This window comes from Xylaria bambusicola, assembly GCF_022495145.1.
Source record: "Xylaria bambusicola strain CBS 139988 unplaced genomic scaffold F5B22scaffold_114, whole genome shotgun sequence".
In the NCBI taxonomy this organism is placed as follows: domain Eukaryota; kingdom Fungi; phylum Ascomycota; class Sordariomycetes; order Xylariales; family Xylariaceae; genus Xylaria; species Xylaria bambusicola.
This window is the reverse complement of record NW_025953667.1, coordinates 1-23,261: the sequence shown is the minus strand read 5'-3', so window position 1 is coordinate 23,261 and position 23,261 is coordinate 1. Positions and strand designations below refer to the sequence as shown.

At 41.7% G+C, this 23,261-nt stretch overlaps 6 protein-coding genes across 6 annotated transcripts; 3 read left to right on the top strand and 3 right to left on the bottom strand.

Moving 5' to 3' along the window:
* Positions 1-2,284: 2,284 nt before the first annotated feature.
* Positions 2,285-5,008, bottom strand: F5B22DRAFT_632204 (P-loop containing nucleoside triphosphate hydrolase protein). Its single transcript, XM_047976667.1, has 2 exons — positions 4,369-5,008; positions 2,285-4,299 (listed from the first exon to the last, which is right to left on the bottom strand). Exons 1-2 carry the CDS (start codon positions 4,726-4,728, stop codon positions 2,560-2,562), a joined length of 2,100 nt encoding a protein of 699 aa, XP_047824636.1. The 5' UTR covers positions 4,729-5,008; the 3' UTR covers positions 2,285-2,559.
* A 756-nt stretch (positions 5,009-5,764) lies between these two features.
* Positions 5,765-8,077, top strand: F5B22DRAFT_58900 (peptidoglycan binding domain-containing protein). The gene is made up of 3 exons (XM_047973706.1): positions 5,765-6,509; positions 6,562-7,029; positions 7,081-8,077. The coding sequence occupies exons 1-3, from the start codon at positions 6,254-6,256 to the stop codon at positions 7,887-7,889; spliced, it is 1,533 nt and encodes a 510-aa protein (XP_047824635.1). The 5' UTR covers positions 5,765-6,253; the 3' UTR covers positions 7,890-8,077.
* Positions 8,078-8,083: 6 nt separating this feature from the next.
* On the bottom strand, positions 8,084-10,894 carry F5B22DRAFT_632198 (uncharacterized protein). Its single transcript, XM_047976666.1, has 8 exons — positions 10,145-10,894; positions 9,998-10,088; positions 9,918-9,937; positions 9,690-9,868; positions 9,315-9,640; positions 8,940-9,263; positions 8,708-8,884; positions 8,084-8,654 (listed from the first exon to the last, which is right to left on the bottom strand). Exons 1-8 carry the CDS (start codon positions 10,318-10,320, stop codon positions 8,448-8,450), a joined length of 1,500 nt encoding a protein of 499 aa, XP_047824634.1. The 5' UTR covers positions 10,321-10,894; the 3' UTR covers positions 8,084-8,447.
* Positions 10,895-12,290, top strand: F5B22DRAFT_632196 (uncharacterized protein). The gene has a single exon (XM_047976665.1). The coding sequence runs from the start codon at positions 11,024-11,026 to the stop codon at positions 12,206-12,208; it is 1,185 nt and encodes a 394-aa protein (XP_047824633.1). The 5' UTR covers positions 10,895-11,023; the 3' UTR covers positions 12,209-12,290.
* A 2,820-nt stretch (positions 12,291-15,110) lies between these two features.
* On the bottom strand, positions 15,111-16,056 carry F5B22DRAFT_653884 (uncharacterized protein; the record flags this gene model as incomplete). Its single annotated transcript, XM_047979757.1, has 2 exons — positions 15,111-15,508; positions 15,579-16,056. The coding sequence occupies 2 exons, from the start codon at positions 16,054-16,056 to the stop codon at positions 15,111-15,113; spliced, it is 876 nt and encodes a 291-aa protein (XP_047824632.1).
* Positions 16,057-16,783: 727 nt separating this feature from the next.
* Positions 16,784-18,928, top strand: F5B22DRAFT_652779 (kinase-like domain-containing protein; the record flags this gene model as incomplete). Its single annotated transcript, XM_047979667.1, has 2 exons — positions 16,784-17,590; positions 17,651-18,928. The coding sequence occupies 2 exons, from the start codon at positions 16,784-16,786 to the stop codon at positions 18,926-18,928; spliced, it is 2,085 nt and encodes a 694-aa protein (XP_047824631.1).
* Between the last annotated feature and the right edge of the window lie 4,333 nt (positions 18,929-23,261).

Genomic DNA, 23,261 nt, shown 5'->3' with positions numbered 1-23,261 from the left:
GCGTCATATCGAGGCGCTGTGGCCCCTACCAGATTTTGGGGCACTATCGTGCCTATCGTGCCTATCATGCTCGGTGTTGTTAGCTGCATCCTGGTTGTAGCCAACGAGGCATTTTCAAGCTCGCCCCTGAGCCAACTATGCCCCTCCAGCTCTCGGAAAACTACACTAGCATCTTCGCACTGGCCTCTGTCTTTTATCGCGGCGGGCCGCAGCCCTGGATGACCTACTTCATGCCCCTTAATATCCAAGCGGTCAATCTTTTCGAGACCACGTATGCAATCGCCATGAATCTATCCAGGACGCTCGTTACCCTTCCATTTACCGTTGCGTCTGGGACGTGAGTTATTGCCATGAACAGTTACCAAACCTCCCAGCTCGTTGGTATCCGCCTTATGGTTATTGGCTTTGAGCTATTAATTCTACTCGACAGGAATTCAAGCACCGGCATATTGCTCGGGATTTTAATCATCGCCTCGACCCGCTCACTGGCACGCTGCCCGGTGCTTAACCATCTCTGCCGGACAAAGACGTAGCTACCACGATAAAGACTTGGCCATTCGTACGAAGCTGCGGCGCTATCTGGGTTTTCGAACCCTTTCGACCGTTTTCAACGCACGTGTCACTGGTATGCTGCACATTTTAGACTCAACAGTGCATGCCGCCTCGAAGCCCGAGATAGCAGACTTCATCTGACGTTTCGCCGGCAATCCGCAGTAGGTCAGTATAATGAAGGTCTATGCCAATGTTGTAAAATATGCCTGGCGGGTTGCCCTCAGCTTTGTAGTTTTGGGCGTGATCATCGGTGCTGTCAATTAAGGTGTTTTCCATGTTGGAGCAGCTTGAGGCTAATGAGTTCGGATTTGAGTATAAGAGAGGAAATGGTCCATGGTGGGGGCGGGGTCAAGTTGCTTGGGGTTGGTGAAAAGACCAGATGAAATGTCTTCTGAGGCCGCAGGATTATAGCGAGTCTTCAGCTGTTTTCTTCTCGCGTGTTAGCCATTCATTTGACGGATAAGATAAGGCCTAAATATCCTAAATTACAATTTAAGACGGGTTGAATTATGTTCGATAGAAAAGGCCCGGAGCAAGGTGAGCTAATTCCGCTAAGGGAATCTCAGCTTAGGTACCTGGATTGAGGCATGGCGGCGTTTGGTGTCCGCAAATGCTACGAGTAGCCTTCTAGCGAGGCATTCAAGTTTGCAGTAAGTTTACAGTAGCAGTTAAGCTCTTGGATCTTAACAGATGTCCATGGTAGTAGATTTTAAGCTGACAATATACACCGGGTTTCGACATGGTGATGATGTAAGTAAATAGATGAGTAGCGACAATATAGTACATGACATGTCGTGTAGCTATGAGGCACAGAGAGAGCTTGAGGCGTTAGTCTCAACGCAGCCATGGGACCAACGTACCAACTCCTGAATGAGTTGTGCCTCATGCACCGACGTTGCTTCATCTATTGGTTGGATTAGAATTGTTTTGGTTAGTCTCCGACTGAGTTGGTTGCCGGTGATTAATATAGAACGAAACACTCACGCCAGCGTTTCGCATCCGCCCGCCTGGGGGACCCAGGCCTGTTGTCCTCAAAGCGGAACTGTTTTCGGACTGATGCTCATGAACTAAGCATCAGTCACAACTACTAGTAGCTCGCCTATAAATTTATTTGTGATGGATGCGATGAAAGTTATTTATGGTCTAGCCGACAAAGGATGCTACATGCTCATCAACTGGTAGGTATAGTTCTTCAAGAGGCGTCCTCAACAGCGCCGAGACACCGCTTTATTGTCCCAGAAGATTTTCCCAGGGACAACTTTATTACATCGCCTCATTCACAGCCCCAGCAGGAGCTTTGGCATCATCATCAAGGTCAACCTCATTAATCAAGCTCTTGACCGCGCTATTACAGCATGAGGATACTGCGCATATCGTGTTGCTATATCTCGACTGGCTGCTCTTGAATCCCACTAGAAGCCCGTCCATATATGTTCTCATAAGGTCAATTCAGTCTCTTATAGATCCCATTCGCTATTATGAAGAAGCTCTCGAACGTCAAAAACGACACCGTTAGACGTTTGAGCGCTCTAACGGTTATTATATAGCCCCATCTACGTTCAACAGAAGCTGTCATGTAGAATCAGTAAGTCAATTTTACCATTGCCACTGTTGACTGCTGATGCAGAGGCCTAGCCTTTCTCCACGCCAAAAGCGAACTTCCTACCGCAACATCAAGTCACACAGAAGCACGATCAGTTGGGATGAATGAGACAAACTATCGGTGCATACATCGGAATGATACGAAGAATTTTGATTGCGGGTTGTCTAATAACTATCTATTGGCGTTGGGTCTAAGGTTAGATTGCTGCCTTCGCTATCCTCGGAATTAATTCTTCCCTACCAACTACCCAAAACATGACAATCGCATCACCATCTATAGAAAGATAAGTGAAGTGTGTGGGAGATATCTCTGCCCCTGGTTCATGCCATGCCTGGGAATGAAAATCTGGACGGAAGAACGATACTCTCAAGAGTTATCCCCTGCCATACCAGCGACATTCATAGCTAACTCATATTAACCAATTGCCTCTTAGACCCAGTAGTTGGCGCTTGACTATTTACTTGGTCTGCGCCCGCTTGTGCTAATGCATGTACACGCCTCATAGCAAGCATGTGCACCCGCTCAAGTGAGACCTTTGCTCCTCCTCTGAGCGAAAGCAACTGCGCCGACTTGATCAAATTCTTAATCTCGCGGCCGTTCAGTGGGAGCTGGGACAGCTGCTCGAGGGTTTCCTGTTTTACATCAAATCTATCGGGGCCACCAGCATGTTCGATGAAGTTGAGCCAAACTTCGCGCCGCGCCTCGCTTGTGAGATCGTAATAAGGAAGGAACAAATCGACGCGCGATTGGAAAGCGGTATCGATGCTTGCGACTCGGTTTGTAGTTAAGAACATCACACCTTGGTAGTACTTAACCTTGCGTAAGAAGATGGCAACAAGCTCGTTACGCACGAGAGAATCGGAAGTGCGTACGCCTAGGAACACGTCGGCCTCATCGAGCAGCAGCATAGCATTCCACATTCGACACAAGCCTAGTGCGTGCTCGAGTGCCTTCTCCACCGCATGCGGAGATATCCCGAGTTCGGCTGCACTCAATGAATAGAGAGGTACTCGCGCTTTGTCAGCGATGGCCTCGGCTGTAAACGTCTTTCCAACGCCTGGTGGCCCATACATAAGAACTATAAGCCCACGGCCTTTGTCAGGGATGAAATCATCGAACTGCTCGCTATGAGCAAGACTCCTCGCCTCTACGAACTCCCAGGCGAGTTGTTTTCCATCACCAGGTAGTACTAGCTTGTTGAAGGCCTCGTCGTTCCAAGCCACAGGTTGTAATTGATCAACACGCACTTGGCACCATTGCTTGCTCTTGAGGTCAAAGGCCCTCACCCATGGAGTGGTTAGGAGGCGTTGTTCGTCATCGAGGGGTTCAAGGTCTTCGACTCGCTTCACAGGGACCTTTGTAGCTACATTCTCTTCAACTCTGATATGCGCAAACTTGGGGTCTTTGGTCCGATTAACGGTATCAATATCCATATGATCTTCGGTGTTTCCAGAAGAGGACCCAGTGTGGGCTGCTGGGTCCCCAGAGACCTTATTGCCAGGTTCATCTCGAACGCGAGGAAAGGCGCGAAGAGCTGGCTTGGTGATATCACAACTGGTGTAATATGCACACGCATCAACACAGACTCTGCCAGAAATAGGTCGCCGCACTGGTTCTTCCTCTTCGATAGTAATTCTAGTCCCGTTGGCTTCCATGAGGTGGAATTCTCGAAGACGTTCAAAGATCATCCCGCGTTGTATCATGGACGCTCTGTAGCTCTCTTCATCTTTCAAGTATGAGATTGGGAACGCGGGGAGCAAGGTAACATGACGATACCCTTCATAAGGTTGGATACTCATGTCGGTGGTAGAAAACCCTGATGTCTCTCCATTCCAATCAACAAACTCCATGCGAATCTCCCAGTAGGGGCCTGAGTCAATCTTTCGTTTCTGATAACGTGTTACACGACATATAGTCTCGACCCCGAAAAACTTTGTCAAAACCAGAGTGCCAGGGGCAAAGACTTGCCAGATGTCGGCAAACGCGATTTTTCCGGTTTCTCGAGTGTAGATCACCGAGTCAACTTTGGGCGCCAAAATAGGGATCAAGAAGCCGATCAATTTCAATGCTGCAACCGCCATGGCCGGTTCCTTCTGCTTCAGCCGCAAAGCCTGGAGCGCTTCCCATCGATGACACAAGGGCATCTGTAAATAAACAAAGGTCAGTTGCTGCTGCGATAGTGACACCTCCTCCTTTGCAAAAGCTGCACTCACGAATGGAGGAGTAAAAGTATAGTTCTCGAGGGACAAATCAAGGTCCTGGTAACCTGTAAGGGCCTGCTGCAAAATCTCCTTCATTGAGGCGTCTTGAATAATGAAGCTATGTGTGACCCATTCACCGTCGTCATCCTTGTTGAACCGGTGGATGATTGGTACATTAGCTGCACGTGCGAGAATGGCCTCTAGTTCATCATGTCGATTTGGGTGCTCTGACCAGTGACTTCGGGTACAAGCCCTACTGCACTGGTTGCTGTAACACTTTGTCACCGTCTTCGATGTAGAACTTGGGCTTGATGTTCCGCCATCACCAGCCGGGGCCGGAGCTAACGCAACGGCGTCTGACTTGGACTCCATGATCTTCAAATAGGAATGCAGATTGTCTAAGGGTTGATGTTGTAGGTTCACTAAAGGTATGAATACCTAGTAGGTATGGAGATGTCCGGTGGGCCAAAGAAACTTAAGAAACAATGAAGAGCAGGGCAACATGTTGAAGCAGTTGGAGCGGCAACAGCAATATATATCTTTTGCAGTTGGACAGATCGGCAACCGTAGGCAATTTTGTTGTATTTACATTGACATCCATGAATGGCGCGGTGGGTTCGAAAATTGGTACAAACAATGAGACAGACAAACATTGTAGTATGGGTACAATCCATATGACTCATTTCCTGGCAGATTCACGTGAAAGTGTTATGTAAGGGAAGCTTTATTGACGGAAACGTATCCCATCAGGCACCAGGGCAGGCTACACCAGTATGATACCCAAGACATTTCTTGTACTTGTACTATTCTAATTCTTTTCCGTCTTTTCAAGGCTTATAGCGATTGACTTATTCGATGTCATACATACCCAGGTAATGACAGTTGGGTTTGGTGAGACAAAGTGCACAGGTTGACCCATACCTGTTCGAGTTAGACTTGTAGTGTACCAATTTCCACCATGTACAGTTTTCACGACTTTGTGAATAGAGACAAACTCAGCACAAGCATGCTCAAATCCACAATGAGAAATGGCTGATCGGTTTCAGTGCCAACATAACAGACAGTGCCAGAAAGCATCATGTGACCGATTTGTTGCACCAAGCAGTTTGATATTCTAAGCTACCTACATTCTTCGGCCCCCCATCCATCATGAGCCATCTGACATGCCCGAAAGGGCGCAACACAACATATAACATTTCCTGTACCAATATGAATCCCCCCTCCTCCGCTGTGATGCGTCAGAGTCTGTATGGAACATGAGAGGATGATCTGCAACACCTGCCAGCTGCCTCACTGAAACAAGTGGAAAACTTCAGCTGCTTCCCCCGGTAAATTAGGCGCTACGCTAATATCTAGTATAGTGAATGAGCTGCCGCAGCTGGCCCAGAGCTCCGCGAGGAACTTAGCCCGGCCACTCTACACCCCTTTCAGGAGATCTAGCCAGCCTAGCCAGTTGGCGGATTGTGGTCTCTTGCTGGTATTGGCAATCCAACTGGACCCAGAACAGTGGCTGCGAAATTCTAGAGCCCTAGTAACGAGCACTGATGTGGAAACATATACACCTCCCGAAGAAGCTATCAGTCTAGACTACCCAGCGCCCGTCCCAGCTGAACGGAACTTTCGCCTGTTTAGGTCGCGCCTAGCTCTTTGGAGGGGACTATTGGTTGGTAATCTGATCATTCTATCTGGATTGAGCGTATCACTCCTGAGCACCATGGGCAACGCGTATGTGTGCAAGTCCGGGGACGTTTTCATGTCGAAATCGCCTTATGTATGTTCCGTTGTGATATAAAAGAGCGATGGTGCAGCCCGATATCATCTCCTCTCAAGGGTTGGAGTCTACGCATTATTGATTGATTACTGATCTCATCCTTTCTCGCATATCCATTCGCACACAATGGATTCCAACTGCTTAGTGTGCACTTCAAACTACCTTCGGGGTTCGATCAGGAAGCGACTCATCGTTTGCTGCGATGGCACGTTCAGCGGCGTTGATAAAGGCACCGATCAATACTCGAGCAACGTTGCTAGACTCAGCCGGACCATCTCCAAGGTGGGTATCACTACCGACGGCAACAAGATTCCCCAGGTCGTATATTACCAGTCAGGTGTTGGCACTGGCGCATTAACTGTCGTCAATAAAGCGCGGCAAGGTAAGAGCTTTTTTTGTCAATTGATTCATATACGTGTACTGACTTCTAATAGGTGCTGTTGGTGAAAGTCTAGCAGAGAAGGTCTGCGAGGCTTACAACTACTTGGCAAACAACTGGGGTCCTGGCGATGAAATCTTCATCTTCGGATTCTCTCGTGGCGCGTATACTGCTCGGTCTTTGGCTGGCTTCATTTGCGAAGTTGGCCTTCTGACACCTCTTATGCTTGATCACTTCTATGAGATCTACGAGGCGTACAAGAACAGGGGAGGGAAGCCGCTGGCAGAAACTGCTTGGGCTAAGACTACCTTGACGGCGGGCGAGCTTGGAACGGTGCCCCCACGTAAGGGTGACTCTAAGCGAGATATGGGCACCCGCATGGATTTCCTGAGGAGGTCGTCTCACCATCACGTAAAAATCAAGGTGGTGGGAGTCTGGGATACTGTCGGTAGCTTGGGATACACCAATTGGTTCGGCCAGGCAGGAGCTGACAGCTCTTTTCATAGCACTAGGCTCAGTCCAAGTATGTTAACTCCTATTCATCTCTTATATATCTCAATGCTAACAAGCACAGAAATTGAGAATGCCTTCCACGCTCTAGCAGTCGACGAAACACGGGGAAACTTCCCTCCCACACTTTGGTACCTTGACTCGTGCTGCATGGGGGAGGACAATAAGCCCAAAGTCAACCTCAAGCAGTGCTGGTTCCCAGGCTATCACTCAGACGTAGGCGGTCATAGTGCAAGTAATATTGACACTAACAGTGTCGACGAGATTGCGTTCGCGTGGATGTGCGATCAGCTATTCGGACTATTACAGCTGAGCGGAACAGCGTTACAGAAATACATCCTCTTCAGGATAGGCGATCTCAACCTCGATACCCAGAACAAGAACATCCGCGATCTCAAAGCGGCGTGGTCCACAATCAAATGGAGTGATGGGACGCTGGAGGATACGAACGGCTGGACAGACTGGTGGTGGATTCCCTCTTTGATTTCAACCCGATCAGCATCGTATAAGCGTATCCCAGGCGAAACTCCCGCGTCCGAAGTCGTTGACGGCAAAAAGAAGGATATCGACTACATGTGGTTCAATGAGGAGGTGCACCCCTCTGTCCGCCATCGCATGAACACCAAAGACCTATCGTATATGCCTGAAGGGCTTAGCAAAGCAAATGGTTGGAGATACGTCGAGGCTTCCGGAGACAGACAAGCGCACTGGGTGAAGAACTCCAACGGCAAGGAGATTGTTCTCAATGAGTATATCATTCCAAAGTTGAGCACGCCTTTCCAATCCGGTTCAGGCTACGATTTCTGGCAAGGAAGTTTAGAGCGTACCTTCGCTCCAAAGGATGTTTTGGCTGCGCAAGATCTATATGCTTAGAAATGAGGGATACGAATGAAGATTGATGATAGCGAGTAGTCCTTCTGAAGTTAGGCGTACGGCGCATGTATTGAAGTATACCTGTGTATCTAATGGTGAGTTTAATAGCGACCCGGTGACTTTTGGACTATTATCCTATTTTTGGTTAGACAATTATAAAGCATTACTCCTAGCAGTTATATATATATATATATGTACCTACATAGGTTAATGGACTGACTCCGGCTGACCCGCCAACTATTGAGTTGTGCACGATAGTCTCAGGCTATGATATGAGCTAGCATAGTGCGCTGTTACTTATGAGAGCCCCCTAATTGGTGTTTCTGTTTTAATAGGCACCGCCTGTGTCAACAATGAGGTGCAAGAATACTTTCTTTTTGGTTTTGATACTTTTCAAATTACAATATAAAAAAGCTGTGCCAGTAATATCACTTCCTGCACAGCATTCATCTACTCCATTGCAGCAGATTCGGAGATTTATGACGGAAAGTCTGCGATATTCTATGGCAAGCCTCAACTGACTTCCATGGTGTCGCTCATCACCGATCGTGCCGATTTTCAAGGACCATTGGTCTTGCGACGTTTGAAACGGATAATTTTACCCGACCGAAGGCTTGGTTCCCAATGCAAGTAATGGATGGACGCCCAGAGGAGGACGGAAAACACTATTAACGCAATAGCTGATACGACAAACTTCCACAGATCCGTGTACTCGACACTTTTCGTATCCTCTTTCAGCACGATGAGATTCATCCCCCAGAAGCTCTATTTAAATTCAATCAGTGAAAAGTACTGTACAGCATCTCAGCAGTACCTACTGTTGCAACCGATGCGGGTACGAATAATAGCGAGAGATATGTGACAGTAGCTATGACGTCTTTCGCATCGTCGCGTGTCTCCTGCAGAATCTCCTTCGATTGATTGAGAAGCTCCTGGGTCTTTTCAAGCAGTCGCTTCGTATCTTGTAGTTGATATAAACTGACAACATTATAGGACTATCCTGGAATTAGTAAATGCGTCCTGAAACCTTTGCAAATGGGGTACACTCGCCAACTGAATCTCATTATTCAGTCGTTCTTTGAAAGCATCGGCACGCAGCTTCAGATTCATCAGAAACTGGGCTGAGAACCGCAATCCATTGAGAATATTGTCACTTTTGCCGAAGTCATTTTTTTCAGATGTATTCTGCCTTTCGAAATGATCTATTATCTTGTTGGCCACAGCTGATGCAGCCTGTAAGGTTTCGCTGCTATGAATTACATGTCGGGCGTATTCGTGCATATCATCATAACGGCCTATCACGCCTCTGCTATTCGGACCTGGTATGGTTACACCTATTTTCGTATTCAGTCCGTTTGAAAATTCATCTCTACCCTGTGATAAACGTTAGCCTGATACCTCGTGATGTCCTCCGATGCAGGATACCTGTTCAATCTCCCGGATAGGGCCACGGAAAAGCCAGAGAGCTCGGTCATATTGCCAAATAATTTGACGAAGGAGAGCATCATGCACGGATAAAAGATTCTGTGAAAGAAGGCTCCAACAGTACCCCTCAAACGCGTATTCGATATCTTTCCTAATTTTGCTGCAGTCATCAAAGCATACCAAAATATTTGTGTTTCTGGCCCCATCATCATGCTTCAAAGATATGGCACAGAATGACAGATACAGCCAGCCGTATTCTGGGCGATCGTCCTCTTCCTTGTCGCCCTGCTTCTTGAGAAATTTGATGAGAAATCGCGAAATGTCACCTTCTCAGACTTAGTATCTCTATGGCAATTCTAAGTCAAAGATGCTTACTCTGAATTGATAAGCCATTTTCTTCATGTTTGGTTTGACTCATGAAAAAGCCATTAGAATCCCAGGCGCTTTCAGTTAAGAAGACTGGATCTATGCGAAGAGCCTTGGCGAGGTCTTCGGCTTGCTTGGCGATTACCCCGCCCTCCTTTTCGCCTTTGTCATATATTTTCGGGAGAAAGCTGTACTTGTTAGACGTGTTTCATCTAGTCATAGTCAGGGAGCGGTTACAAGATACGAAGAGCATAGTCCTAGCTATACTGTTAGATTAAAATTATTTGGTAATTAGTTTCTGTTGAAGGTGAACTTGCCTCTCCTGTAGCAGGCTTCGATAGAAATGCAACAAGACCTTCAATAGTAGAGTCTTCCCGATGTTCGATAGACAGTCCTCCTCCTGTTTCTCTACCCTTAATGTGAGCGATATACTCTACAAATACTGTAAGTTCGTTCTTCCTAACCTGAACAGTGTCTGTCCGATCTTGTGAGACTTTGGGTTCTCGACAGTCGACGATAAGCTGGGAGCTTCCGAAACCTCCAAGGCCTGCAAATCTGAAGGCGTACTTGGCGTTACCGCTTCCGGTGATGTGGTAGAGATTTCTTGGAGTTTTTGAGACTCTTGTATTTCGTCAGCCATGGTTGATTAGACTGATTCTGTGATCGTGATTGTCTCTTGAAGAAGATATGAAGAGCGATGAAAAGTCGAAAGTAATACGGCCATCCGTGAGAAGAGGTATTGGAAATTTTCAGTGATAAGCATGCAAGCATGACTGCACCGGAAAGGAAAAGTGCAACTTTACCCCTCTATGGTGGCGTCGGAGATCTACGGTATATATCAAGGTAAATGGTAGATAACTCGTCTCTAGTAACTGCAGCGTGCATGCAAGTAGCCGACGGTAAATGTGATTTTGCGTGTTGTTTTCCGCCGATTCAGCTATTAACTGTAACTATGATATCCGGGGACAGATTGCTTAAAGCTGGTAAAGGTTGTAATGCACACCATAGTCCGAAGTCCTGCCGCAAAGATTGGCGCATCTAACACCAGGACTTTGAGGCCGGAACCGCACATTTGGTCGCTAATAGATGCTTGGAAAGCACGTGAAAGTGTAATTGACAACATAGCGTAGTGTTACATCTCTAAGCCTCTCCCGTGGAGACCTCGAGAGCACCGTAGGCGATCTTCCTTGTATGCCTTGCTGGCTAGAATCGCAGCCACCTAAGTAAAATGTATTAACTACAATATGTCTGACAACATCGGTTAACAGGAATTTCGATAAGGCAGACCAGCTGCTGACGGCCCGGCCGTGGCGCAAACATCAACCTTCCTATCAAATGCTAGTATGCTCGGCGCCCAAGAGTCTGCCTCACGCAATCTGCACATCAGCACATCTGAACACCTACATAAGGATACAGTGCCCTTTCTCAGGCGTCAACGTCTCCAGCTTGCCATGTCAAGCATGGGGTCTCCTGTGTTGGACATAGCAACGCCTGCAACTCATACTATGGGCCTCTTCTTGCAACCATATGTCGTGAAGCACGTTCATCCTGACATTCAGCACCATCAGAAAATCACCCAAATTATTATCACAGGCTCGCCTCAACGGTATGCCCAACTCAGCGATACATGCATTGATTCCTTACGGCCTACGGTATCTTGGATCGACTCTCACACGATACACCTCAACTGCTTCCCGAGTAGAAGCCTAATGTTGCATTATGCTAGTGTCGTGGCTACGTATCTTAGTCTCTTCCGCAGAGATTCTGGCATTGTGCATCTTCGACCACTCGATTCAGACCACACAGTGCGGCTCATACGCGAATCCAACCTCCAGGCAATTGGCAAGATAGACCTGGCCATTATTGGCAACGTCAATAACCTGACGGGGCTAGAGGGGCTAACAGACCACTGGTATGGCTTTGATAGGTCCGAGTTTAGCATTTTCCGCTGGCAAAAGTTTACATCGCGCAAGCACCAGGCAGTTGCGGTAATTGGTTGCTTGGAACAGCTATGGGGTGATACGGGTGGCCATATTCTGCGTGCTTTGTGCACACAATTAAATGTCAAGTGCGTCATATATATCGCCAAATGCGGCAGCTTATCAGAAGAGTATACGTCAAATGGATGGATAGCTACGGGGACCAAAGCTTTCCTCAAGGGCGAGGTGATACAGTGGTCATGTCCATTGGAGCCTGTGATAGATATGTCAAAGGATATGTCAAAGAAGGTTGCTCGAGGTCCGATCGTGACTGTACCCACCCCTCTTTGTGAGACGAGGGATTGGTTGTCTGAGTGGGCGTCCAAGGCTACATGGGTGGATTGTGAAGTTGGGTTCATTGCAAAGGCTGCTGTTGAGCTTGGGGTCCAGTTCGGATTTCTTGTCGTGGTTTCCGATAACCTGTGGCATCCTGAAGGACAAAACTTGTCTAACGAGGACTCACCTACTGTTATCAGTGCACGCAAGGTGTTGTATGATCAAATGACCAAGATTCTAAATAGCCTTTTGCTTAGATTAGATGCAAGCTAGTCTTATAGAGAATATTGGGATGATGTCGCTGCCGCACTATGATGACAGATAGTTGAAGTAAACATATGGACACTACTTGAAGAACAACCCTATTGTCCTAGCTCAGTTGAACTACTTATTCTAACTCCACCTGAGGCATTCTTTCAGAGGTTATATGTGCTGACTAACCAATCGACATATTGATAGCCAGTTCAACAGGCGCCGGATTTACGATATTGTGATAGTGTTGAGTTCATAATAATATCTGTATTATCCGTGTATTTGAACATTGGTGGGCTAATGCATAAGCAGCGTCTATTACGTTGTGCTGATATTACTGTGTGATAGCTGACCTCCCGATTCCCAGCTCTCAGCATAATACCGGGCTTTCGCAATCTGCTCGTGCCCTCCTAGTTTAGTCACCAATACTTCTTGCTGCCACACAGATATCCAGCCCCTCCTTGACTCAGACATTCTAAGGGAGTTACCAACAAGGAGGCTTTCGTGCATACGGGGCCAGCAGGCACAAGAGTTTCGGAACCGACTTTGGTTAATGGAAAGGGATAAAGTCAAAAGCGGTGTGCCTGTGCTACGAAAATAGAAGAAATCGTACGTTAACTTTGACACTTCATACAGATTCTGAGAAATTGAGCGCTATGAGGCAGTGTTTGCTTTGAACGGGACATGGCATAGTAAACAAACCTATGAATTCTAGATCAGCGCAAGCACCACGACCGTGGGTATGGTTCAATTAGGCGTCTACCTAACCTCATCTCACCGTAGCCATTGGATTTCTATTATTGGTTGCAGCTTCTACGTGCTAGTGTCACTCCCAGCCACGCTTTGGTGGGTCATTTGTTCATTCATAGGTAAACAGATTCCATTCACTGCACCGCTTGAAAACACTTCATTTTTTCTGTACCTGCCTCAAGCGAGGGACAAGCTGGTGTCCCGTGCAAAGATGAGGTTGGCACTAGGTACCATGTGTTCAAAATTGGTAAATAAAGCGATTCTCACAGATGAAGGGGAACACAAAGCACTATCAGGCGGCTACAAAATCGCCTACTGGTGTCGAAACCAATTAATTATTTCGAGGGCATGACTTGATTAAGGGATCATGAGCCGCTTTCGGTCCGTATACGTTAAGCGCTGTACAGTAGAGCACGTACCACACGACTCCGGCCGTAAAATACCAGGTGCAAGGGTGCGCGGGAAAGGATATCAAGTACGGGTATGAAGTGGAGTAGATTGCTCGCCCTTACTTCATGACTATTGTATCCACACAGCTTCATCGCTACAAGACCATCATCTCCGCAAAGAACAGCTTACCGCACCTACAGTGCTTGTTATAGGCACTGACTGTATAGCTTAATGAGAATTTGGCTTGTTGTTGGTCTTGTAACGAGAAAGTTTGTACCACATCTACGACGTGGGGACATCGAGATGTAGTCTCTACAGCACTTAATATAGGTACACAGAAAGTATTACGCGCGAGCGAATATTAATGCAGGGAAGGGTTAATCCATCACAAGGGTATCCGAGGCGTTCACTAACAAACTACCGCGCAACTAGACACCATGCTCTTCCCGTTTCATTTCACCAATTGGTTGCTTGGCTCGGTTAGTTTCACGTGGGTGTAGGAGTAGTTACTGCTGCTAGTAGATTTCCTATGCGGTACGATCGTTGGAACGCCGCCGGAGACACTTCACGTAATAATCTTAGACAGTACATGTATACTAATCTGAATCCTTCGCGTATTTACATGCATGAGATTCTCGTATATGCGAAGAAGAGAATTAGTAGATAGGCAGAGCCAAGCTTGAAGTTCGTGGCGTCTTCAACGAAGTTACTCGCTGTTCATGTATTTAACTGACACCCCCGGGCATGTGTAAAAGTAAAGGTAGCAGAAATCGTAGATTGATTTTGTAACATCAACAGTGTGATGTTCTCAGGTCATAACATAACCTAGATCTGAGTGTTCAGGCATGAATGGTTGGATGGGTTGACGTGATAAAATAAACAACCTCCTGATTCAAGATATATGATAACAACGCAATAGCATCATGGGAACTGCGAAAATAGGTAGGTAATGATTTGTAATGTCCTATGGTCTGAGAAATCAGCATGTTCATTCAAACGCTTAATCACGAAAGAGGATATACATGTCGCGTCATCAACCGTGCATAGATGAATCTTCAATTGTCAATGCCTTCTACTACTCCTCTCAGAGGCGATTATCATTAAACTATCGAAACCCATACTTATCTGGGGATTGCAAATATTGGCCTACCACCTTTCGGTCGGTCATTCGAGAAAGATTGGTTGTCCAAGAGACTGATCCGGTCAGCTTAATCCTTTCGAAACTACTCCGACAATCTCAACGGGGGACGAATACAGCGCACTATCATATCTTCTTCTTCATTTCAATTGTCGACATGCCCATTCGATCTCTGCTAACTCCACGATAGCCTAGTCTCTGTGGCGCTCGAAGCCCCCAAGTGCCCATAGCGTGAGTTATGGGAACGGGTGTTTGTCGAGTCTAGCTGCGCTGGATGACAGAAGCCTAGTGATGTGCAGTCTACCATTTCTGTTGCTGTACTAACTTCATCCAGGCGATTCTTACTACAGCAAGCTACCCTTCGTGATAGAATATGTCTCTATAGCGAGATGTGTGTCGGGCGGATGGCGTGGGGTAAATATTCCTGGTAGCCCGAACAGCCACTCTTCCCAATTTCTTGGGCTCTCGCGTGTTGGAGCCAGCAGAGACTGTCACTAAGGACACACCCTAACTCGTATGGAATGTGGTGATAACTGAGACCGAAGCCTTATCACGCCGCATTGTAATCCTTCTTATTCCAGATTGGGCTGCCATGCGCCCAACGTCAAATGTAAATAGCTGTCAGTCAAAATTGGGTTGAGCGCTTTATTTAGGATACTTGATCTTGGGTAGCGCTGCAATTCGAGCACTTCTCCTCAGTGTTATTGGGCGGCTTGGTGAAGTAGGCAAAGTGGCTTTCTTCGCTGTTCGCCTTTTCCTTGCCGGTTCTATGATTGTTGTACTTGGAGTTTCGCGAGACAAGCGTGCCTGGACACTTCTCTTGGAAATATGAGCGTGACTATCATCCTCATCCTCAATCTCCATTCGTGATCGCTTCCGTTTAGTGGTCCTAGTCTCGGGTTCCACTGTAGCTACCGCGTCTTCAGGCTGAGCTGGCAGTTGTAGAGAAGGCAGCTGGTCCTTGTCGACAGGACATGTAGTAGTCGAAGGTGGTTCTGAACGATGGGATACCGGGCTATCAACTATGCGAGGATACTCTTGTACTACCGAGAGTTAGCGGCTGCAATTTGGATTTTAATGGAGATGAAGGTACGTGAAAATCTTGCGACATACATTCTTGGCTAATGGAAGATACCCACGCTTCTGTTCGCCTCCTTCTTCGCTCCTCGCGATAACACATCCTATCCATCTCGGCTTGTGGGATAGCACATATGTCGCTAGAATCTGGTGAGAATGGGTTGACTGGATGCAGCTCGGCATGTAGAAGCTTGTATTTCTCTTCGAGATATTTCTCCTTTGCCTCCCAATAATCTGGATTATCCATATCTTGCATGTGGTTCTCGCTGTTACGAAAGCGAATATCATGCTTCTTGGCGAAATATAGCTCGTCTTCGTCTAAAATACGGCGGCCTTCTGGACCCAACTGGCGGAGGGCATGCATGATATGTCCGATGACTGTCTTTGACCAGCTAATCCTAACATCAGGTGGGTTTTCGGGAACTGGCGTGGGCGAGTTCGTAGAAGGAAAATAAGAGGAGAAAAAAGATCCATCGCTGGGTAGCTTTGCAACGTTGTCTTCTGTGAGCTCCATTGTGTATACAATCGGAATGCGTGATGAGGCGGCAAAACGCGATGTTACTAGGTGAAGGAAATGCGAACGTTGAATGAATTGAACATGAGCACCGAATGCAAGGAGGCCAGGCGAGCGCGTCAGCAGCCGCCAATTGATTGGCTAGCCTCTTCTCCTCTGATTTGTAGCGTGTCTAACGTGACGGACAGTGTCTCCTACTTAGTCCCATAGAGTACACAGGAGGGAGGGGAATGTCAATACCTCTGGCCAGGTCAAGAGACCGCGGGAGCAAACATAGCCGGCCAATGAGAATATGACTTACATAGGACAATGGGACAGACACTATTCAGGTTGTTACACATACAATGGGACAGATACTATTCAGGTCGTTACACATACAATGGGCTTTCTATAGTTAACTACTGCAGTGTCAGAACAGTCCTACACAGCTGGCGCTTGTACACTCTCTCCCTCCCTGATTGCCTTGCACATTCGGCCCATTCGGCCTGGTACATGTTGAATGGGATATTCCTTCTTTCCCGCCAGTTGTTCCGCCCGTCCCACTCTCCAGGGATGTAAGGCATAGTCATTAGTCTGATTGTGATACATTTACCTAACAAACGTTGATAAACGAATGTCGAACAAGTACATTGGGAACATATATAATAAGCTGGTTAGATCCGCCCTTGGCTGAGAACCTCTCATGGCCCAGCAAGTTAACTCCATTTGTAACTACCAAGCTAAAAGTATGGCAGTTGACCCTCGGGAGAACACTATCTTCGAAATACACTCATTTTCCGACTTCATTGGAGACCCCCATCATGGGCGTTTTTTGGTGAGTGATGAGATACCAACCTACGTCCATGATGCCTATACACCACAATCACCCCTTTCGCCTAGAGAAGACTATAGAGATACTACCCCTGTACCAGAAGAGACTCCGTTAGCTCCATTTCTTCGGATTACAACCGACCACCCTCCTATTTCAGCCTTCCGAGGATTTATGTTCGGAAGTGACGAAGCTTCATGCGATATCCTCCTCGCCCACAGTAGATTTGGCGGTGTGAGCGCAGCCCATTTTTCTTTGCAACCCCAGATCAACGATGGGGCACGAGTCCTTATACTCAAGAGTCATAGTCGCAACGGGACCTACATCTCCGCTAACGAAGGTTTCAATACTATATTGACTACCCAGAGAGCGATTATAGAGCACGACGGAGACATCGACATCAAGATCGGAAGGCTTTATTTCACTATTTTATTTCCTGCTCGTGGGCCGTATCAGGACCAATGGGACCGGAACTGGGAAGCATATTGCGACAAATATGCGTACACAGGGCCAATTCGTACTTTCAGACTTAGTTCGGGCTCAGCCATGGAAACCATCCCGTGGCAGGATCGTTATTTTTGCGGCATCAGGCTTGGGACCGGATCTTTTGGGATTGTGTACCACGTTCTAGAGCGTGTTACCGGAGAAGTCCGTGCGGCCAAGTGCTTTTACAAAAATGCAGACCGGTGCGAGACAAATCTGAAGGTTCTGCTAAGTTTGAATCATGTATGAGATCTGATTTCACTCTTCATAATATGTACAGTCCTTAGCTAACCACGGGCATAGAGTAACATCGTCAAATACTACGAGATATGCAACGATCCACCTGCGCTTATCATGGAATACATCGACGGCCCTGAACTCGGGGTTTCATGTCGAGAGAGCGCCCTCAGCTACCAGGAAATACAGGATGTTACACGGCAGCTGTCAGGGGCTATTGCGTACCTCCACGGGAAGAACATCACTCATCGAGATCTCAAGCCCAGCAATATTTTGGTCAAACGGCGCAATCCAGTTGAGGTCAAAATTGCTGATTTCGGCCTGGCTAGCGAACGTCCAGGAGCACTAGGAACAATTGCTGGCACAAGACCATACCAGGCACCTGAGATCCTGGCTAAGGGGCCATATACTAATAAGGTGGATGTCTGGTCACTTGGGGTTATAATCCTAAAACTCTCTTACGGGTATCCTCCCGAGCGTATAGATGAAGTGTCCGACTGGCCCAGGTGCCTCATCCGTCATATTCGTGCCCAGTCGCCCAACGAGGTACAAGAATACATTAAGTCTTTGCTTGAATATGAACCTTCTAGGCGGCCGTCCGCAGAAGAGGCTAGGAATGCCAATTTTCCTATCTTCGGTACGGATAGACAGACATGGGACAAGATTCTTCACGGCAGGCGTAGCTCCAAGGCCCCCCGTAAAGAGCCAGAAGAAGAAGAAACCGAACGAACGGTGAAACCGCCGGCAGCCAGGGGATCTGTACAGTCAGGGGAGACCACCGTTGCACACACGCCCGGTAGGATGGCGGAGTATGAGAGGACTGCAGTTCCTGCGCACCATGGGCGTAGCGCAGTGCATCTTCATGAAGAGTCGGAGGGCCCAACCAATAGATCCACAAGACCCGGATCACGCGGCTCTAAATCGTCATCTAGAGTCAATGAATGTGTCGCGCCTACCACCGGACCTGTCACTTCGTCTCAATTATACACGCTGGACAATTACGGGCCTTATCGTACTCCTCGAATGCACTCATCAGAAGGACCGTCAAGGTATCCCACCAACTTCGATCCTTATATTTCATTCACTCCCGTTCGTTCGCCCCGAGCGCCATCGTTTGTAGAAGGGATGCCGAATGCCCCTACTCCTAGAAACTGGCTCGAGTCGCGCAATTCTGAACACACTGCCCCGCCCGAACCGCCACGTCCTCCCAGAAGCGGTGCCCCGAGACATCCGTCTCGCGGCATGCTTAGACCCGCTGGTGTACCTCTCCCCAAACGTCTGATGTATGACTCATCATCTACCAGGGAGAGCACCAGAGCCTCAGAAGATGATGGGTCAGGATAAGTCAGGTGCAAGAATGTGACAGTGTTTGAATGAGTGATGGAATTACTATGAATGGGAATGGGTAGTCTGGGAAGTTAATGATGCGATCGTAATGATTATAGAGATAGATCTTTCTAATCATGTATGGTTCCGAAGATTTGTCTGGAAATTGGAGTTTTCTATTTGATATCACACACGGTCGTGATGTACAGACTTTCATCAGGTTTCCCCAGAGTTAGCCTCAGCACTTTTTATTGTTAAAGGTTGTGTACCTCTAGCGCCCATAGTAAACATAACTATATGTTTACTGAACTCTTCAAGTAGGCGCGCATGAGATCGAGTGCAGGGAGTTTGCGAAGGGCAATAGAATACTTCTACAACAGCTTAGGTAGCGCAAATAGGGGTATCGTCTCAAATGCGGTTGAGAATCACAAACGCGCATATCACTCTATAAACTCATCCCTATTTTCATATTCGACAGTACTTGGCATAGGGCGATGAGAGAAACTAGTTTGGCATGTTAGTAATTGTAGCATACCTGTTGAAATGGGTAAATTTATTTCCCGCCCCGGGAGAAAGTCTCGAGAAAGGGGTACATTAGCGCAAGTTCCCGCCATCTATCCAGGACATGTCTTTTGACAAACTCCAAAAGCGATCCGTGATAAAAACACCTCACCGCCCCCCTTACGAAAAAGCGAACATGGGAGGCGGGATGATTTAGCTGCTTCATCCAGACTACATACAATTGTCAATACACGCAGGTGGGAAATATATAGTACCGCTGGGCTTGCACATCTGGCAGCGGCGTTTTGACAAAGTGCGAGAATTATTGATAAAACGAGTTTCTTCAATAGTACTACTAGGTGCTCTTCTTGCAGTTAACATTCTACCACTCTAAGTACCTAATTGCCAATATACATCATAAAGTCTGAAGAGAAGTGTGTAGGTTGATATTGGAATTAGGAAGGCAGGGATGGATAATCCTGGTGGCTGGTACTTCGACCCACACACACTTTATTATATAAATAGATGTACTACCCTAACCTATAATACCTAGACTTAATTCCTTAATGCAATATACAATATAATTCTTTATCTATAGTATTATTTATATTATACTATTTTAATTAATTATAAGCTTGAAAATTTATAACCTTAAAAGAAAATAACTTTTAATATTTTATTTTATTTAATTTATTTTAATTATAAATATATTATATTAATTTAAAAATATCTTTATTTATAATAAATAATTACTACTTTTTTTATTAAGCTATAAAGGTAAAAAAATGTTAAAAATATTATAATAATAGGAATATTATACTTTAATAATATACCCCCTATTATATACCTTAATATATAAATATACCTATTAAAAATATAATATTTATTAAAATAATAAAAATTAAAATAATTATACCTCCTTTAATATATTAATAAAAATATTAAAATTTTACCTTTATTATTAATAATTATTATTACTTTTATTTAAAAAAAAACACTTTAAAGTAATAAATAATATATTATAAAGTATAAATTATTAAAAGGAAATTAAAATATTATTATTTATTACTTTAATAATTAGAAATTAAATAAAATAAAAATAATTAAAATAATAAAAAAATAATATTAACTTTAGGATTTAAAATAAATTAATATTTAAAGGTTAAGCTAAATTTATTTATAAAGATTTAAAAATTTATAATTAAATATAACTTTAAAATTTAACTATTTATTTTATTTATTTACTATTATTTTTTAAATAAAAAGAATTTTCCCTTTTTTATATAAAAATTTAAAAATAAATAATAATTAAAACTTTTTTATAAAAACTTTATTAATTATAATTATTAATTATAAATATTATTATTATTTACTTTATTATTATAACTTTTATTATTCTTTTTATTTAAAGAAATATTATTAATCTTTATATTTAATAATATTAATAAAATTAATTTATTTAAATTTAAAGTTATTATTAAATCCTTATTATTAAAAATATCTTTATTATTTTTAAAATAAATAATATTTAAATATATTAATATTTTAAATAATAATAATTTTAATAAATTTATATTAAATTTATTTACTTTAAAAAATAATACTTTAAATAATAATACTTTATATTAATTAATTTTTAAAATAAATTAAAATAAATAAAAAAATTAAAACTAACTTTTTATCCTTTAATTAAATTATAATGCTTAAATTCTTATTTAAATACTTTAAATTTAAAAAAGAAATAATTAATTATATTTATATAATAAAATATATTAATTATTTATTTAAAAAAGCTAAGGAAAAATAACCTATTAAAATTAAAAATATATTAATTAAAGCTATTTTATATAAAGCTTAAATAAATTAAAGGATTATATAATAAAAGGTATTAAATTATATTTAAAGCTATTATAAAAAAAATATACTTAAAGTTATTTTAAATTATAAAATATAAAAAAAGGATATAAATATAAAGATTATTATAATAAATATTTAAAATTTAATTAAAAAGAAATTTAAGTTAATTAATAATTTAACTTTTTAAAACCTATTAAATAAATAATAAACTATTTTATTAATTATAAAAGGATTAATTTTAACCTTTATAATTAAATTAAAATTAATAAAATTAAATTTTAAAAAATTAAATATAAAAACCTATATTTTAAATAAATTATTTTTTATAAGGTTTTTATTTAACCTTAATAATAAATATTTAATATTTATTTTAACCTTTTTTTAAATAAATTATATTATTATTATTTAAAAGGTATTAAATAAAAAAATAATAAAAGAAGTTACTTTTTAATTAACTTTAATAAAAGTATTATAAAAAAAATAAATAAAAAAGATAACTATTTAAAATTTTATTAATATTTCCCTTTTTTTTAATAATATAATTAAAATAAAAATAATAATAAAAGGAATAATTAAAATAATTATTAAAAGAAATAAAAAGTATTTAAAATAAAATGTTATTATTATATTATTATTAATAAAAAAAATATTAATTATAATAATAATAAATGCTTTTTTAAATATTTAAAAAAGGTTTTAAAATAATAAAATAATAATAAAAGAAATAAAAAACTTAAATTAAATAAAAATAATAATAATAATAATAATTTAACTATTAATAATAATATTAATATTATTATATTTATTATAATTAATTTATTATTATTAATTTAACCTTTAAATTTAATATTTTTTATTATTAAAAATAATATAAAATTAATAAAAAAGTTATTAAATTAAAAGCTAAATATTTTAAATTAAATATTTAATAGTTTTAAATAAATAAAAGAATTATACCTTAAATAAGTTTAACTTAAATAAGCTTAATTTAAAAAAAATTAACTTAAAGATAATTAATTTAAAAGAGTATTAATATTAATTAATATTATACTTTAAATATTAATAATAATAATTTTATTAAAATTAAAGGTAAAAGAACTTATAAAGTAAATATTTAATTATATTATTTTTAATAATAATTATAATTAAATAAACTTTAATAATAAAATATTATTTATTAAAACTTATTTTTATAATGGATTATTTATTTATAGGATAAAAAGTATAATAATAACCTTTAAATGGATAGGAACTATAAAGTTCCTTATAATTATTAATAAATGAATTAAAATAATTATTATTTATAATATTATTTATTACTTTAAAATAGGTATTAACCTAGTTTTTATTACTTAATTAATAAAAAAGAAAGCTAAATTTTTATTCTATTAAAATAAGGTATAAATAATAATAGAAAAATATACCTTTATAATTATAAAAAAGTTTAAAAAATTATATATAATTAATTAATTAAATAAAAACCTTTAAATAATTACTTTTAATAATATATTTCCTATTTAACTTAACTACTTAATTAATTTAATTATATTTTTAACCTTTATATATATATTTAAAAATATCTTAATAACTATTTATATAATTAATTTAAATTAATTTAAATTTAAATTATTAAATATTTTTATAATATTTTTATAAGTGTATATATTATAGCTAGGTTTATTATAAGCCTTATAATATTAAATATAAGTTTCCTTTCTCTTTATATAATAATTACCTTAATATATAATATAATTTTCTACTTTAAAAATACTTTATACCTTTATTTAATCCTTAATATTTTTAATAATAAAAGATCCTTTACTTTATAATTTAATTCTTTTTATATAATAATATTTATTAAGCTTATAATTTACTTTATAAAAGCTTTTAACTTTCCTTTTTAATAATATAAAATAATATATAATATTAATTATATTATATATAATTTAACTTAACCTTTTAATAATAAATATAAAAAAGCTATTTTAATATT